Source organism: Colletotrichum abscissum (genome assembly GCF_030869225.1).
Source record: "Colletotrichum abscissum strain IMI 504890 chromosome Unknown Scaffold_35.1, whole genome shotgun sequence".
In the NCBI taxonomy this organism is placed as follows: domain Eukaryota; kingdom Fungi; phylum Ascomycota; class Sordariomycetes; order Glomerellales; family Glomerellaceae; genus Colletotrichum; species Colletotrichum abscissum.
In genome coordinates this window covers 297,193-313,042 of record NW_026850265.1, presented here as the reverse complement: position 1 = coordinate 313,042, position 15,850 = coordinate 297,193, and the positions used below count along the sequence as shown (strand labels likewise).

Sequence of the window (15,850 nt, the reverse complement as noted above, 5' to 3'; positions counted from 1 at the left end):
GCTTGAGGTAGTCGCGTGTAGGTATGACAACGTTGTTGGCGAACTGGCGATCAGGCAGGGCGAGGTGTTGTAGATAGGCACCCAGTCAGGCAGTGATATCGCAAAGAGAAGCGTGCAGATAAGGAGCGAGATTTCTCAAGCAGGGCAGTGCCTGTAAATACGTGCGATCTTGACGAATTGTAGACTGCGATAGATTCAGCATCGCGTATGAAGAGGAAAGCAAGTTGACGTGGTTATTGAGATGAGACTGGAGGAAGTGGGGTTGTGATGAGGAGAAGGGGGAAGGAGATGAGCATCTGCCCTCAACTCCTAAAGGCTAAGGCCAAAACCTTTTTGATGCCTTAAGGCTGTGACGGCCCAGGGCATTATCCGCCAAGCATCCAATAGCAATGGATGAAGGTCTCAAATTCCAAGATAATTACAAGAGGAGATCGAGGACTGACAACGAAGCTTGCGATAGATAACCCAGTGTTTCTGTATGTCAAAGTGAAGCTGGAGTTGTGAGGTTGAAGCGACGCTCGACCACTTGAAATTAACCCCACCATCCATTTTCTGTGCGTTTGGTCACCACCACCACCACCACTACCATCTGGTTTCTAGGTAAGAATACTATCCGCGCATTCAGCCACCAATTATTGCAGTAGCGACTTGTCCGAGAACTCTTTCTAGACTCATGTCTAGTCGTACATGCGAACACTTGAAAGCCATGAAATACGGTGTGTTTTCTTCTTCCTAACCTAAAAACACCTCAAGACTTTGACAGTTTAATCGACGCTTTGACTTTATCTAAATCGCTCTCTTCCCGCCATCCTCTGTCGTATGCTAGACCTAGTCATCTGCAACTTTACCACTATTGGTCTGAACTGTTCCCGTCGATTCATGTCATTGTTGCCCGACTCGAGGCCGGTGTCACGGCGCTTCGATTGAACTCAGTTTAGTGACCGAGTCCGGAGTCGCTGAGGCTCGGCAATGTGGGCTGCGCTGCGGGCCACCGACAATCGCACCGCAAACTGCACACTGATCCTGCCACCCGGAGTGGGGCGCCAGTTCTGTTGGGCGAGAACGGCCCATCAGAGAAGAGTGAGAAGGAGGTCTTTGAGAGCGAATTCCTCCTCCCTTTGGTCCCTCGGGAGACTGGCCGCCCAGATCTGCTAGTGCAGCTAAGCCAGAACCACCTGAAGATGACGGCCCTAGTTGCTTGCTCGGAGGTATCCACTATCAGCTCCGATGTGCCCCTCCAACCTTCCCAGCCCATCGGCAAGTGACGCCTTAAAAATGCCTATGATATCCGCTCGCCCAAGACAGCGAAAACTTCACCACCCTCGGTCACCATCGCGAAGCTCCCTGCTCAATTCTGCAAAATTAGTCGTGGTTCCAAAGACCCAAGCCAATAATCAAGCGCCGAGATCACCAATTGCCTTTTTATCATCTGTCCGTGAGAGTGACCAGAAAAAGACTCGTAGCAGGCACTCCCATTGCTTCGTAGTCAAGTATGGCTCACATACACGAGGAGGCGCATGGCGCCGATGACAAACAGCCCAACGAGTACAGTACGCCAGCTGGCTCGTCGACTATGGAGCCTACGGCCGGCCCATCTCATCAGGAGCCGGAAGAATACGATGTCGAAACAGTCGAGAGGGTTTACAGGTACGCATGCAAACCCTCATTAGCCATGACTTGCGTCAGACGATGGAGCTGACAGGCATCTAGGAAGCTCGACCTTCGAATCATTCCAGGTAACCATCCCATCTTTCTCGCCAGTGACACTATGGGATTAACGGTTGATAGCATTCTGGACGCTCTACTTCCTTTGCTCTGCCATCAGGTCCAATATTGGAATCGCGCAAACAATGAATGCCGCTCAGGGTCATGACTTGATGTCCGTCCTCGGCCTCACAGCTAAAGACACATCAACCGCCTTGGCTCTTTTCTACGTGGCCTATGTCATCTTCGACTGCCCCTCCAATCTGGTGATGGCCAAGCTGAGCCCTCGCATCTGGATGGCTCGCATTGTCATTGCCACCGGTATCATTGGCACCTGCTTCGCTGCCGTGCAGAGCGCCTGGAGTGTCAAGTATGTTGACGACAGATCGAATTACTTGTCAGATCTAACCTTTTAACCAGGCTTCTACGATTCTTGCTCGGTGTTGTGATTGCGGGCATGTGGCCTGGAATGTCGTACTACCTCACCTTGTTCTACCCGCCTTCTCGAACGGGTAAGCGAATCGGCATGTACTTCACTGCTGCCCAGCTCTCTGCTGCTGTGGTTGGCCTTGTGTCTGCTGGTTTCCAACTCATGGATGGTTTGGGAGGCCTCGTTGGTTTCCGCTGGATGTTCCTCATCTACGGCCTGGTGGCCGTGGTTCTTGGCTTTTGCCTGCTTTGGTGGCTTCCCGATCGCCCTCTTCCTCCTGGGCAGAAGCGTCAGCGCTCAAGCTGGTTGAAGTGGCTTCCGGCAACCCCAGAAGCGCTTTCCGGCCAGGATGCCGTCATTCACTACAATGACCTCCGACGGGTCTATCACCCCAGGCCCTGGACTATGAAGGATCTTCTGCAGGTGCTAATCGATTGGCGCCTGTGGCCTTTGACTTTCATGTACTTTGGCGTTGTTGGCGTTGGAATCGGTACGCAGCTTTATGGATCTGTCATCATCCGCTCTATTGTGCCCACGGCAACGAGCATCCAAGTTAGCTTGCTTTTTGCTCCGATCTGGATCGTAAGTTCTTCGTATTGTCTTGCATGGGCACTCATTAACAAGATGCAGATGGACTTGATTGCGATTCTCATAATGATGCCAATTTCAGATCGATTCCACGGCTACCGACCATTTATCTTCTCAGCTGCGGTTTGCCTTCAGATCGCCGGTCTGCTTGTCGTAACTTTTGCTCTCGATAATGGTTGGGCTCGCTACGGTGGTCTTCTGATGGTTGGATTCGGTCTTGGCCCGACTGTTCCCAATTGCATGACATGGACGAACGAGATCTTCCAGCGCCGGCACGGTGAAGTCGGTGTTGCGGCTGCGACTGCTCTGGTGTCCGGCCTTGGCAACCTTGGAAGCATTGTCACGACCTACGCTCTGTACACCGGATGGCCAGAGGACGCCGTCAAGGGTCGTTATCAGTACCGTCGCAGCAACTACGCAATGATCGGCATTCTCTGCCTGAGTATCGCCAGCAGCTTCGCCATGTTCTTCCTGCTCAAGGTCTTCGGAAACAAGCCCGTGAACAAGATTTCGAGCCTCGACTCCTCTAGTGAGATTGAAGACGGCGCCGCGAGACGCGAGGCCCGGCAACGAGGCTTTGGAAAGTTGTTCCCTCGTTCCAACCAAAACCGGGAAGCCTAAATGGTTCCCTATCTTGGGGAGCCGACAACCATCGGGAACATACTCTGTTCCGGAAGCTTCAACAACCACTCGCGGCTCTCAATGACAATTTACTCGACGCCCCGTTCTGAGGCAGCTCAACCTGCTATTCTCTTCTTGCGCCAATTACAGGCATCTCGTTTTAATACGTCTTTCACATTCGACAATTTACGATACAACGCCCATACGAAGTTTATATATGCTTTTCATCCGGGGAATGGCCTTGGTTCACCGCGCTACAGGCGAAGAGCGGCGGAAATGAGGCTGGATTCCTCGACAGCGACAGTGCTTCTACGCCATCGCTGGGAAATGGCGTACGGGACTGGAGACGATGACTGGCAACAATGCTGCTGCGCTATTGCATTATGGTCCGTCTCATGGGAAACAAAAAAAAGGGAGTAAGAGGAGGAGGAGAGATTTGGAGGATTTGGAAACAAACACTCCAAGTCGGTGATGGAGGAGATTTTCTGTTTATGTTGTTTTTGCATTTTGATGATACCCCATACGTGTTTAGATACGCCGTCGTTCGAGATATTCGCCACTCGACCGCGAAAGTGCTGCTACGCCATCGCCGGGACTGCGTGTTGAACCGAGGTAGCGACGACGACAATGCTCCTGCGCTATCGCCACTCCTACCTCGTGGGCGCGCTTGCGAATTCGAACTTGATTTATGATATATAGTGCTTACTTCCCTCAGCTTCGGGCTCCCGGGTTCGTATGTTGCAGGATGGAGGGAATAATGACGGCTGGTCATTCTTTCATAGGACAGAATTGAGTCTCATTTCCCTCTGACCCGGTCTCCGAGGCCGACGATGCAAGTTTCCACTGATGGCCCGTTCCGTCAAGCTCTCAATCAGGAATGTAGGACAGAGAGGCCCACGAGGCTCGCACGCGGTTTGACAACATGTGTAACCCATATCACCGAGCATCACGAGTCACCACATGGCGCGCGCGTGTCAACGTTTGGGATGTCGCAACAGGCGAGTTGAGGGCATGAATACGAGATTCATGTAAATTGAGCCGTGGGTGCTCAGCAGAGAATCAACTCTCAGGGAGGCACGCTCGATGAAGACAAAATAGACGAGTTCCCGCCCGCCACAGCGTTGATCGCATCCCATACGCTCCCCGGAGCACAGGTTTCCCGGACGATGATGGCGACGAACTACATCTGCATCCTGCAAGAACCGTTACGCAAGGCGAAGTTGGTCGTCTGCAACGAAGATTCGAAAGACACTCGCACTCGTCACCTCTCGTCGGTCTGAACTTCTGTAGTCGGCAATCCGCATAATCGTGCCTATCAGAAACGCAGTTGTCAGCCCGTACGTACGGAGAGCCGGGAAACGATGCTCAGCCTCTAGCAAGCCCCTTCGCCATCGTCTCCCCTTCTTATTCCCGCTTTCGCGCTTCGCACCGTTCCTTGCATTCTGCCTATATAGTGTTCACGCCGTGTCCGGTTACGCGATCGAATTGGGCGCTTCCCCCCTGCCTCGTTCAACGTTGCGCTGGAAAATATGAGTAAATGGGCTGGCCGGGCGAGAAATGTTCTTTCTCCTTTGTTTGGAACCCACCCTCTCATCCGTTGGAGCAACCCAAGTAGTATTGGGAGCTGATGCGAAGCTGACGTTGGAATTCTTTCATTCGCTCGGCATCAGCCCACGAAAACGAAGAGGCGTAAGTCCGGCCCGACATGGCAGGGGTTTTTTGTGTCTCTCCTTCTCTCTTCTTTGCAGATCCAACCCACGGGACAGGCAAATTCGCTGTACGGCTGTACGTTTTGCTAATCTTAAGATTGATACCCTCTACTCTCTTTCCCCTTTGGTACTTTCCGGATGTGGCGCCGACTGTCTTGTTATTCGCTGCGCGTCATTCTTGGGGTGGTTCTCATGGGAAAAGTGAAGACTTGGCGATTTCCGAGCGAATGAGAGGCATTGTGGAAACGGCCCCCACGTGTCGCTCTCGTAAAGCCACCAACCAGGACGAAAGATCCGGAACTTTTTCTTCTAATTGCAGAGGTGAAGGATAAGGCAAGGGAGGATGGGGAGTGTGGCTCCCGCGCATGCGCCGTGCAGCCACATCTTGCTCCAACGGCCTCTCTCTCAGTCTACCACCCTGCGTCGAATGCCCTCGCATTGCGGCAATGTGGGTCGTACCGAAGCAGCCAAAATTCCGGCGCGCTGGCAAAAGCCGTGGTCCTATTCATGTCGAGGAACATGTGCTCTCGAGAATGGCAGCGGCGCGGGCCATAAGGCTGTGCCGCAGAGCCACTGGGACATTCTATCAAATCAACGACAACCAAGGCATCTTTAGGGTGTTCCATCAGTGTTTCTCTGAGGATCTCGAAGAATGTATATTAAGGCCCGTCCCGCGTTGTGGGTTGTGGAAGCGGTGCTCGCTGAGGGCAGCATGTCGTGTACCCGACCAAGCAAGGTATCTCGCTGTTCACGATGGCGAGTGAAGTAGAAAGATCTTCTCACGACAGGAGTCCGCGCGACGACGGCGATCAAGATGGTAAAGCAGAAGGAGGCGTACGGGCGAAGAGAAGGAGCGCCGACGATGACCAAGGGGAAGGGAGCGTCACGACGGCAGACACAAAGATCGCTCCGGTCCGCACCCGGGCCCAGACCGTCATCCTGATGTTCGCGCTCTGCATGGCCGTCTTCCTCGCGGCCCTCGACGCCGTCATCATCACCACCGCACTACCAACGATCGCGCGGGAGATTGGGTCCTCAGACTCGGGATTCGCCTGGATCGGCGCGAGCTATCTGCTCGCCAACGCCGCCTCAGTCCCCTTCTGGGGCAAAGTTAGCGACATCTTCGGACGCAAACCGATCCTCGTCATCGCCAACGTCGTCTTCATGGTCGGCAGCCTCGTCTCGGCGCTCTCCGGCACGCTGACGATGCTTGTCGCGGGGAGAGCGGTCCAGGGGCTCGGGGGCGGCGGGCTGATGGCGCTGGTCAACATCACCGTCGGGGACCTCTTCAGCCCGCGGGAGAGGGGCGCGTATTTCGGCGCCGTCGGTGCAGTTTGGGGTCTCGCCAGCGGGATCGGACCGCTCATCGGCGGCGGGCTGACGGAGAATGTTTCGTGGCGGTGGTGCTTTTGGATTAACCTGCCCATCTCTGGCGCGTCGCTGCTCATCCTCGTCTTCTTTTTGCGCATACACACGCCCAAGACGCCGCTTCTCAAGGGCCTGGCGGCCATTGACTGGCTAGGCACACTCACCTTCACCGGAGCGACGTTGATGCTCCTCCTCGGGCTGCAGTTTGGCGGGCTGCGGAACCCTTGGGACTCGCCCACCGTCATATGTCTCATCGTCTTCGGCTGCGCGACCTACTCCGTCTTTGCTTTCGTCGAGCGTTTCGCAAAGTACCCGCTCATGCCGGCCTCGCTGTTCCGCGACGCGTCAGTCGTCTTCTGCTACGTGGCCAACTTCTGCCACGGGCTCGGGTTCGCGGCGATTGCGTTTTTCTTACCGCTCTACTTCCAGGCAGTGCTGGGCGCCAGCCCGATCCAGTCGGGCGTGTGGCTTCTCGCCACGGCGCTGCCGTTGGCGGTCGGCACTATCGGCGTCGGGGTGACGATCAAGAAGACGGGGCGGTACGTTGAGATTGTGCGGGCGTCCATGGCGCTCACGGCGATTGCGTTTGGGTTGTTTGTGACGTTGCCCGCGGGACGGGACTGGCCGCGGTTGATCCTGTTCCAGGTGCTCGCGGCGCTGGGCATCTCTCCGAATTTGCAAGCGTTGCTTATTGCATTGCAGGCGCTGGTGAGGCAGGCGGATGTGGCGACGGGGACGGCGACGTTTGCGTTTGTGAGGCATATTGCGCTGGGGATCGGGGTGGTCGTCGGGCAGGTCATATTCCAGAGCGTTGTGGGACGGCATGAGGGCCGGTTGTTGGCGGCGGGCGTGCCGGCCGAGGTTGCTGCCAAGTTTGGGAGGGGAGGGACGATTGCGACGGCGGCGCGCGGTGTGATGGAGGGTTTAAGTGAGGGGCAGAGGCGGGTTGTGAGGCTTGCGGTGACGGATGGGTTGAGTAAGATTTGGGTCTTCTTTTGCGTCATGTCTGGGGTTGGGTTTATTGCTACGTTTTTCACAAGGCAGGTTGAGTTGAGTGAGATGCATACTGAGACGAAGACTGGGTTGGATGAAGGGGTCGAGGTTGAAGAGAGTAAAGGGGCAGGGGGGACGAATGAACGGGATGAGCCGGTTTGATAGTGCTGAGCTTGGAAATGAGTTGCTGATATCAGGATGTATGAATATTGAAAACATACGCTTTTTCGGACTCTGTTTGTGTATAAGTAGAGTGTAAGAGAAACTTTATCTTGAAAGCGAATTCCATGATCATTCCGCATCCAGTCCTATTGGTAATATAACCTCAGGGTCTCGCCATACTTCCTTTATCTAATCATAGAAGTTTCCAGGCAATGTTAATTATTATTTCATCGCCCTCAGAGAGAGAACACCCGATATGAGATGGGGTAACTTCTCATAGCACTAGAAATATCTCACTTCGAATCATCAGGCAAGTTCCCCCTTGATTCTTGTTAACAACGTATCAAACTCAGAGAGAACAAGTAATGTAAAGCGTGGTCTGTTCTCATGGTACCGGCAAACGGCAGGTCTCGAGGAGGTAAGTCAAGCAGTGATGGCCAGGGGGACATTTTCGCATACCCAAGACACCTCACCTTGAGATGAGTCAACGGTACCTTACACAAGAACACATCTATCGTAGCTTTCACAAATTGTTCTGTTTGTCCCTCGTAATCAATTCTCCCATTCATGTGGTTTTTCAAGAAGACGCTTACGAGGAATACTCGTACTCGATAGGTAATGCCCATCTGCGAGAATCCTTCACTTCTCATCTGGTTCAGCCACAATTAGGCACCCCGCCACAGCTCACAGTTTATGTAGCCTGCACCATCAACAGCAGACATTACTAGCCAAGACGGAAAGGAAAATGCACAGCGACAAAGAAATGATATCAAATTCCAAGAAGAATATTCATGCAGATTATAACTTTTACAGGTCAAGTGAGTATCGGGGGGCTTCAAGACTTCAAGGCAGCAAGGTACACAGCACAGAAGACATCGCATAGAGCCAATCAGCTTTGCGAGATTGACCCCGCACTAGGCACTCACATCCGATCGCAGGCATCCACGCTTGAACAGTCTTCGTCTCAATTCGTGAGTCTACAAGGCAGATGTCGAGGCATTCTTTTTCTAGGAAATATTGTTGAAGATTGAAGACACGTCTGTTGTAGGCCGTATTTTCCGAAACAAAGCAGCCTGGTGTGTTTTGGTCTGACGGGAACAAGTGCTTACATACCCCAAGTCTGTCCACTTGAGGCCAATCCGTACTCCGCCGCATTGTTAGTCACCAACTTATGAGGCGAAGCCTGACGCTTGCGCCTTGACGACTTTGCTAGGCAGTCGCATTTCTGTCCTTTTGTAAATATCTGTTGAAGTGTCTTTTAGAAGAAAGAGGTGGTCCCTGTGTCTTTTATTGCTTCCCGAGTCTTCAAGAAGTTGGCCGACCCTGTATCAAGCAGCCATTGTCGTTCGACAAACAGCACCAACAACAAATCACCACAACAACCACAAGGCATCAACACCCACCGATATCAAACACCACAACCACACGACCTAAAGCGTTACAAAGGTCTACTGGCAAAAAAAAAAAAAAACACATTTCCACCTACCACGAAAAAGAAATCCGACACAATGCCAATCTCAGACCTCATCCCCGCGGCCCTCAAGCCCAAACCCGCCAAACCCGCCGCTCCTAAACCCCAAAAAACATCCTACACGTCCAACGAAGTCCCCATCCCACCCGACTTCCTCTCCGTTCCCCTCGCGGCCTCCGCCCCCGCCGTAACCCTCCAAAAACTAGACTGGTCCAAGACCGCCCTCCCCGAAAACGGGCCCTTGTATGCCGTCGTCCTAGACAACGTCCTCACCCCGGACGAATGCGCCCAGCTCCTCCGCATGGCCGAGGCCTCCGCCACAGACCGCGGTCCGGACCCGGACAAGGACGAGCCGTGGCGGCCGGCGATGGTTAATATGGGTCCCGGGTGGGAGATTCTGGAGCCCGAGTACCGGAATAGCGATCGAATTATCTGGGACCAGCAGGAAGTTGTCGATCGGTTGTGGGGCCGGTGTAGGCTTGCGCCGGGGTTGGAAGCGCAGCTGGCTGGGATGGAGGGGGTGAGGAGGCCGGAGAAGGGTTTTGAAACGAGGTGGGCGTTTAAGAGGTTTAACAAGCGGATGAGGTTTTTGAAGTATCAGAAGGGGCAGTTTTTTAGACGTGAGTTCATCGCAGTTCCTTGCCCCTTTATTCCCTGTTATGATGGATTGTTGACATTGATATAGCGCATTGCGATGGACCGTATGGCGAAGAAGCGGAGGATGGGACTGTGTTCCGGACGCATTATACCGTTCATCTTTACCTCAATGACTCTGTCGCTGAGGCGGGTAAGGACAACGGTGCCGACTTGGTTGGTGGCGCGACATCGTTCTTGTCGGGGGATGAGAAGAGGAAGGTTGATGTTGATCCTAAGGCGGGGCGGGTGCTCATCTTTCAGCATAGCCGGCTTTATCACTCTGGCGACGATGTTGTCAAGGGGACCAAGTATACGATGAGGACGGATATTTTGTATGAGTTGATCAAGACGAAGATTGAGGATGAGACGGAGGGGGGTGAGGCCGTGGCGGCTTAAGCGTCGTCATCTTCTCTGTATGCTCGAGGGGATTCAAAGGCAACTATAAGACTGTGAGCTGGACTTGCCTTGTGTAGTGATGTATCAGATAGCGATAGTAATGGCATTTATCCTTCTGACATTCCAAACCACGGTGAGCAGGATAGATGTCATCGACATCGGAGTTTTCATCGGTTCATCAGGCACCTACTACACATGGGTTTCTGTGCTATTTCGCTCCCATTGGCCGCACCAAACCTCGGGGACCTATCTAGAAGTGATCAATCCACCAATCTACGTGTTGCCGTCGTCGACGAAGCAAAAATCGTGATCAATACCAAAAGAAATGCCTCGTGGCGGAATCGAACCGCCGATCTTCTCATGTCACTAGGTACTAGTGAGACGCTATACCACTTAGCCAACAAGGCTTGTAATTGGTTGTAGAGCGATCGTCTGTGCTATCTCATATAGCGCGTGTCATTCGCGCGCAAATCTCCGAAGTGCCTGCTGTGTATTTGTCGTATGCTGGGCTCCTCAGGGCAGGTTTATTGATCGTCTTCTTCTCGAGTCTTGACACCAAGAGCCTTGCTGCCTTCGAAGTTGCAGACGGCGCGAATGATCTCAATCACATCTCAGATACAGACGATGACTTGTAGGAATACCTTCTGCACACGAGATAGGGCCCAAATTTACGTTCGCAGGGAACAATTTTTAGAGTCGTCTCTCGTTCCAGTTATTGTCTCCGTGGGGAGCTTTAGCAAGGGTCTCTGGGGACGGCAGACTGCTGCCGATTCGTGGTGGAGTGCGGAGGGGCGGTGCAGACTCGGCTTCGGTTGACCCAAATTAGAGATTTGACGTTGTCAAGAGGCCCGTGTCGGGTTCTTCATCAGTCGGATGCCACAATTGACAGGACGTCCAAGATTCCAAGACTTTTGATCCACGGGAAGGCGCATACTCGGTAGTAGCTCAGTCTTGGCGACTGGGAGATCTTGAGTTGATTGGGATAAACAGGTTCAGCCCTACTGGGCGTTCATCGAAGCTGGTTCAGCTTGGTGCCTTGGCAAAGAAATGTTCCATGCCGATTGTCATTTGTTGAAAGACCAGGTTATTCAACGCACAAGCTGTTGCTGGAGAGGGATCAGCTTGATGAGGTGAAGCCAGTCAGCCAGGGGAGGTAGCCAGCCCAGCCCCTTTTCGCCTGCAAAAGTATCGGATGTTTATTAGCGGCAGCAGAGCCACGCTGTCGGTGCGCGCAGATGACGGCTTCATTCCCCGTGTGCTTGTCGCCGTCCGAGGTTTGTACGTAGTGGGCATGCAGGGCAGCAGGAGAAACATATCTCAGATGGTAATTGAGCATTCTAGAAGCGTGCATGGACCGAAGCACGAGTCGTCAGCCAGCTTGCAATGAGCAAACTTTTTCTATACGTTAAATATTGACCTAGAGGACCCCCCCCCCCCCCCAGGTCCAAATAGTTGGCAGGAAGGGCATATTGGATGGTCCCAGCGCAGTATTCTGCAATTTCTCGCCAAGGGAATGCCCAGGCGCGTAGATCGCGGCAGGGCGGCCATTTGGACATGGGCGACACGAGGGGGGCGGTGCTGTGCAGCAAGGGAGCTAGCAGAGCCAAGGAGCCAAAGACCCGATGAGAGGACGATCTGGCTGACGAAAAGCTTGTTCTTTGGACTGAATGGCTTGGCGGCTAGAGGATGTTTTAGTGGTGGTTTGTGTTATTGAGAAGGATTGGTCGTGACCGTTCGTTGGATGGGAGATGGGAACTCGAGGGGCGACGCCAATGAGTTGTAAGCGCTGCAGTATGCAAGAGTGAGAGAAATTGAATAGAGCACAGTTTGGCTGGGAGTCGGGACCCGACGGCAATGACGGAGACAGCAGCAACTCAAAAAGGCACTCTATTTCCATCCGCCAATGACCTCCTCAGGACCAGGCGAGGCCCGCAATTCATCATTCAGGAAAAGGGGGGCCAAAACAGGGAAGGCCGCGCACTCCACCATAGAACGAACCGGACAAGTCAATTGGCTGATATGAAGATCATGTGATTTCGCTCGTGACCTTGAATCAGGGGTTTTCCCCCTTGGGCTTGTTGTCCTGCCATGGAGGGAAGTCGGCGGCGCGCCACTGCTCCCTCTCGCAACGCCGTCCATTTCGCTGCAAGTACCGGTACTTGTCAAGCATCGTATGGATACGAGGAAGAACCGAAAAGAGCAGACTCGCCTGTCCCAAATGTGCCATGATGCCTCAACAATACCCATAGGTTTACATAGATGGTCATGAACAATTAAAACATTCAATGGCCAAGACAAATGGAGTCGGCCTTGACGCCATACGCTACCTTCTGCTAGGTCTGGCGTACGGATACCCCCAGTCTCTTGGCATTCGGGCCCTGTCCCTGGATCGCCAAGACCACGGGACAAGACGCTGGAAAACTTGGAATTTGCTTGTTTTCCACGCTGGTGACTTGGCGCGCCTGGGCACTGCACGAATTACCGTCGCGGAAGCACAGGAACTCGACGCTACGAATCCTGTGGTGTCGCTGTCGGATGCATTGGCACGCGAGTAGATAGAGCAGATGGACGACGTACGAATACTTACCTTACTCAACACCTGATGGACGTCACATTGCCGGCGCAGCCACCGGCCAACGCTCGACGATCGGTGGGCGAGGGAAAGGCGTTGGTCATTGTTTTCCAATTCCGCATTCCTGCAACAGCGAGAACCTGAATTGGCGCTGTCCATTTATTCCCGCTGCCCTACCTCGTAGGCTCATACTGACTCCCCAGGCATGCAGATTAATGTGAATGTACCGCAACTTGACGCGACCCTTGCCCACCACCAAATAACTGCCCGTCCTCCATGTCCCCGGTACAGCCACCATCCCGGCACCCTCTTACCATTTCTCGCACTTGCACCCGCCCGGCGTCCCAGCTACCTGACTTTTGAGTACCTAGTCACCTAGTGCCAGTGTACACCACACCACACCCCTTCGCTGTCACTCCTTCTTTCCCGGCCCTCCCTCCTCGTCTTCCTTCTCCCTTCAACGTCCCTGTTCATCTCCTTTCCTTTCTCCTCCAACCCTCGTTTTGCCTGTTTACAGAAACCCATCCCGACGACTTCCAGCAGCGATATTCGACAGCTGGCACTTCCACGACTCTTCGCCCATTCTTCACGTTCGACCTACTTCGAAATACTCGCATGATACGGCCCTAGTCCGATCGCGCCGCACCGAGGGAATTGACTTTCGTTCTCAATTTCCCGTCCCGTTTCTCCCCTCTCAACCAGTCGCTCGCTTCAAATAAACGTAAACGTCGCTCGACGATAACCACCATGAAATTCTCTTCCATCGCCAGCGCTGCGACAGCGCTCCTCGTCTCGAGCGGTTTCGCCAGCGCTGCATACTCCATCGCTTCCGACGGTACATTCATCCCTCAACTCGAGCCTTCGACAGGCCCCGGTCTATCGCCTTACTAATGCCGTGCCCAGATGACATAAAGGCCACCACAAAAGGTCTCGCCTACGACCTCATGAGCTTCTACGATGGTAACTTGACTGGCCACACGCCCGGTATTTTGCCCGGTCCTCCGCCAGCCGGTGATTACTACTGGTGGGAAGCTGGTGCCATGTGGGGAACTATGATTGACTACTGGCACTTGACTGGCGATTCGACCTACAACGACGTTGTCATGCAGGCCATGCTTCACCAGGTCGGACCCGACCGCGACTACATGCCTCCTAATTACACTGCCTCGCTGGGTAACGACGACCAAGGTTTCTGGGGCATGTCTGCCATGACTGCTGCCGAGGACGGTTTCCCTAACCCACCCGAGGATGAGGCTCAATGGTTGGCTCTCGCCCAAGCTGTTTTCAACACCATGGCCAGTCCCGACAGACACGATAACACTTGCGGAGGCGGTCTCCGCTGGCAAATTCCTCTCTCCAACAACGGATATAACTACAAAAACAGTAATGCTGACGCTCACGCCTCCAACGAACCTGATACTGATTGCTTATAGGTATCGCAAACGGCTGCTTCTTCAACATTGGTGCCAGATTAGCCCGGTACACCAGGAACCAGACGTATGCCGATTGGGCCGAGAAGACCTGGGACTGGATGACATCCGTTGGTTTCATCGATGCCGACTACAACATTTACGATGGTGGTCACGTTGAGCAGAATTGTACCGATATCAACAAGGCCCAGTTCTCTTACAACAACGGCGTTTTCATCCTCGGCGCTGCCATGATGTATAACTACGTAAGTGGCTTCTACTCATGCATCTAGATGAGCTTGATGTTAACTTCAACCCAGACGGACGGCGCCGCCGCGTGGAAGACACGCTTGGACGGTCTTATCGAAGGAACTTTGAAAATTTTCTTCCCCAACAATATTGCATATGAGATTGCATGCGAGGAGCACAACACCTGCACAACCGATATGCTGAGTTTCAAGGGCTACGTCGCCCGATGGATGTCGGTCACGACGCAGATTGCACCATACACTGCCGACAAAATTCTCCCAGTTCTCAAGACGTCTGCAGATGCTGCTATCAAGCAGTGCACAGGGCAGGATAATCAACGAACGTGTGGCTTCAAATGGAGCTCCGGCGTGTACGACGGCACCAAGGGGGCTGGCCAACAGATGAACGTGCTCGGCGCCGTATCATCTCTGCTCATCGGCAATGTGAAGGCACCAGTAACAAACACCACTGGTGGTATCTCCAAGGGAGACCCCAATGCCGGTAGTCACTCGGACAATTTACTCGGCACAGAAACGCCAGTCACAACGGCAGATAAGGCCGGCGCTGGCATCCTGACCTTCCTGGTTCTGGGATGCGCGGCCGGCACGTTTGGCTGGATGAGTTTCGGAGCGTAAATGGGTTGATGAGCGCAACATAACGACTTGAATTTTCCGCGTCATTTTCTTGACATGTAGCAGCACCACGGTCCTGCTGGCGAGTCATGCTCGCAATAGGGATATACCGGCGTCGTGGCCAAGGACGGCCTGGTTTGTATTTACTTGGCGTTGACGATTGTACATTTGTCCCAAAACGAATATTGGGCAATGCGGTTGTTGGATTTGGTTCCATTCTTCACACTCCCCTGCGGTAGTAATGGGCACTGGATAGCTCACGATAGTGAGGGGTCACTATAGTCTATAATGTAGCTATACTACGACACACATAGGTTTCTAGAATAGACACTCTTGTCAAAATGAACCATGATTGAATATTGCGCATGCCGTGTCTATTTCCTCTCGCCCAGAGCAGGCCAGCCGTCTTGGGCACATGCTGAAACTGACCGCATAGAAGTCCACCAGCGCCATGACGCCATCTCGTCCGAGGTTGGGGCACTCGCTGGGCTCAGGCGCTGGACCTGTCATCTGCACACGCAAACTTTGGGTGCTGGCGCACTGCTGCTTCGCACGGCTGAGCATATCGGACGGTTGTTCTGCCCCTCTGACCAGACGTTACAGTATACGTCATCTCGAAAGCTGTCGTCCTATCCTGCAGCGGCAGCCGTTTCAGCAAAGGTGACCGTGGGCCATGGCATAACGGTCGCCTAGACGTTCGAGAAGGAATTTTGGGAACAATGCCAAGTCCCCTTGATAATTCTGGCCGATGTTTCTCCGGTTCGTCAATTTTCTGTTTGACAGTTTTTGGTGTTTGAAGTTTCTCCGCTGTGGTGGACTTGGCCAATCACAGGGCTGGAGAGACTCATGGACGATCCCTCTCTCAGGTCAATCAATCTCACACCCCCACCAATCAATCGTTCACTCACAC

The 15,850-nt window shown here is 53.4% G+C and overlaps 6 protein-coding genes across 6 annotated transcripts; all 6 read left to right on the top strand.

Moving 5' to 3' along the window:
• Positions 1-1,492: 1,492 nt before the first annotated feature.
• On the top strand, positions 1,493-3,343 carry CABS01_12075 (major facilitator superfamily transporter; the record flags this gene model as incomplete). The annotated part of the gene is made up of 4 exons (XM_060545429.1): positions 1,493-1,647; positions 1,711-1,736; positions 1,789-2,074; positions 2,125-3,343. 4 exons carry the CDS (start codon positions 1,493-1,495, stop codon positions 3,341-3,343), a joined length of 1,686 nt encoding a protein of 561 aa, XP_060396945.1.
• Positions 3,344-5,048: 1,705 nt separating this feature from the next.
• Positions 5,049-5,607, top strand: CABS01_12074 (uncharacterized protein; the record flags this gene model as incomplete). Its single annotated transcript, XM_060545428.1, has 2 exons — positions 5,049-5,319; positions 5,390-5,607. The coding sequence occupies 2 exons, from the start codon at positions 5,049-5,051 to the stop codon at positions 5,605-5,607; spliced, it is 489 nt and encodes a 162-aa protein (XP_060396944.1).
• Positions 5,608-5,805: 198 nt separating this feature from the next.
• CABS01_12073 (uncharacterized protein) lies at positions 5,806-7,575 on the top strand (the record flags this gene model as incomplete). The annotated part of the gene is made up of 1 exon (XM_060545427.1): positions 5,806-7,575. The coding sequence occupies one exon, from the start codon at positions 5,806-5,808 to the stop codon at positions 7,573-7,575; it is 1,770 nt and encodes a 589-aa protein (XP_060396943.1).
• A 1,508-nt stretch (positions 7,576-9,083) lies between these two features.
• On the top strand, positions 9,084-10,078 carry CABS01_12072 (oxidoreductase domain-containing protein; the record flags this gene model as incomplete). The annotated part of the gene is made up of 2 exons (XM_060545426.1): positions 9,084-9,666; positions 9,732-10,078. 2 exons carry the CDS (start codon positions 9,084-9,086, stop codon positions 10,076-10,078), a joined length of 930 nt encoding a protein of 309 aa, XP_060396942.1.
• A 3,319-nt stretch (positions 10,079-13,397) lies between these two features.
• Positions 13,398-14,943, top strand: CABS01_12071 (glycosyl hydrolase family 76; the record flags this gene model as incomplete). The annotated part of the gene is made up of 4 exons (XM_060545425.1): positions 13,398-13,485; positions 13,554-14,033; positions 14,084-14,325; positions 14,380-14,943. The coding sequence occupies 4 exons, from the start codon at positions 13,398-13,400 to the stop codon at positions 14,941-14,943; spliced, it is 1,374 nt and encodes a 457-aa protein (XP_060396941.1).
• Positions 14,944-15,288: 345 nt separating this feature from the next.
• CABS01_12070 (uncharacterized protein) lies at positions 15,289-15,633 on the top strand (the record flags this gene model as incomplete). Its single annotated transcript, XM_060545424.1, has 1 exon — positions 15,289-15,633. The coding sequence occupies one exon, from the start codon at positions 15,289-15,291 to the stop codon at positions 15,631-15,633; it is 345 nt and encodes a 114-aa protein (XP_060396940.1).
• Positions 15,634-15,850: the final 217 nt, after the last annotated feature.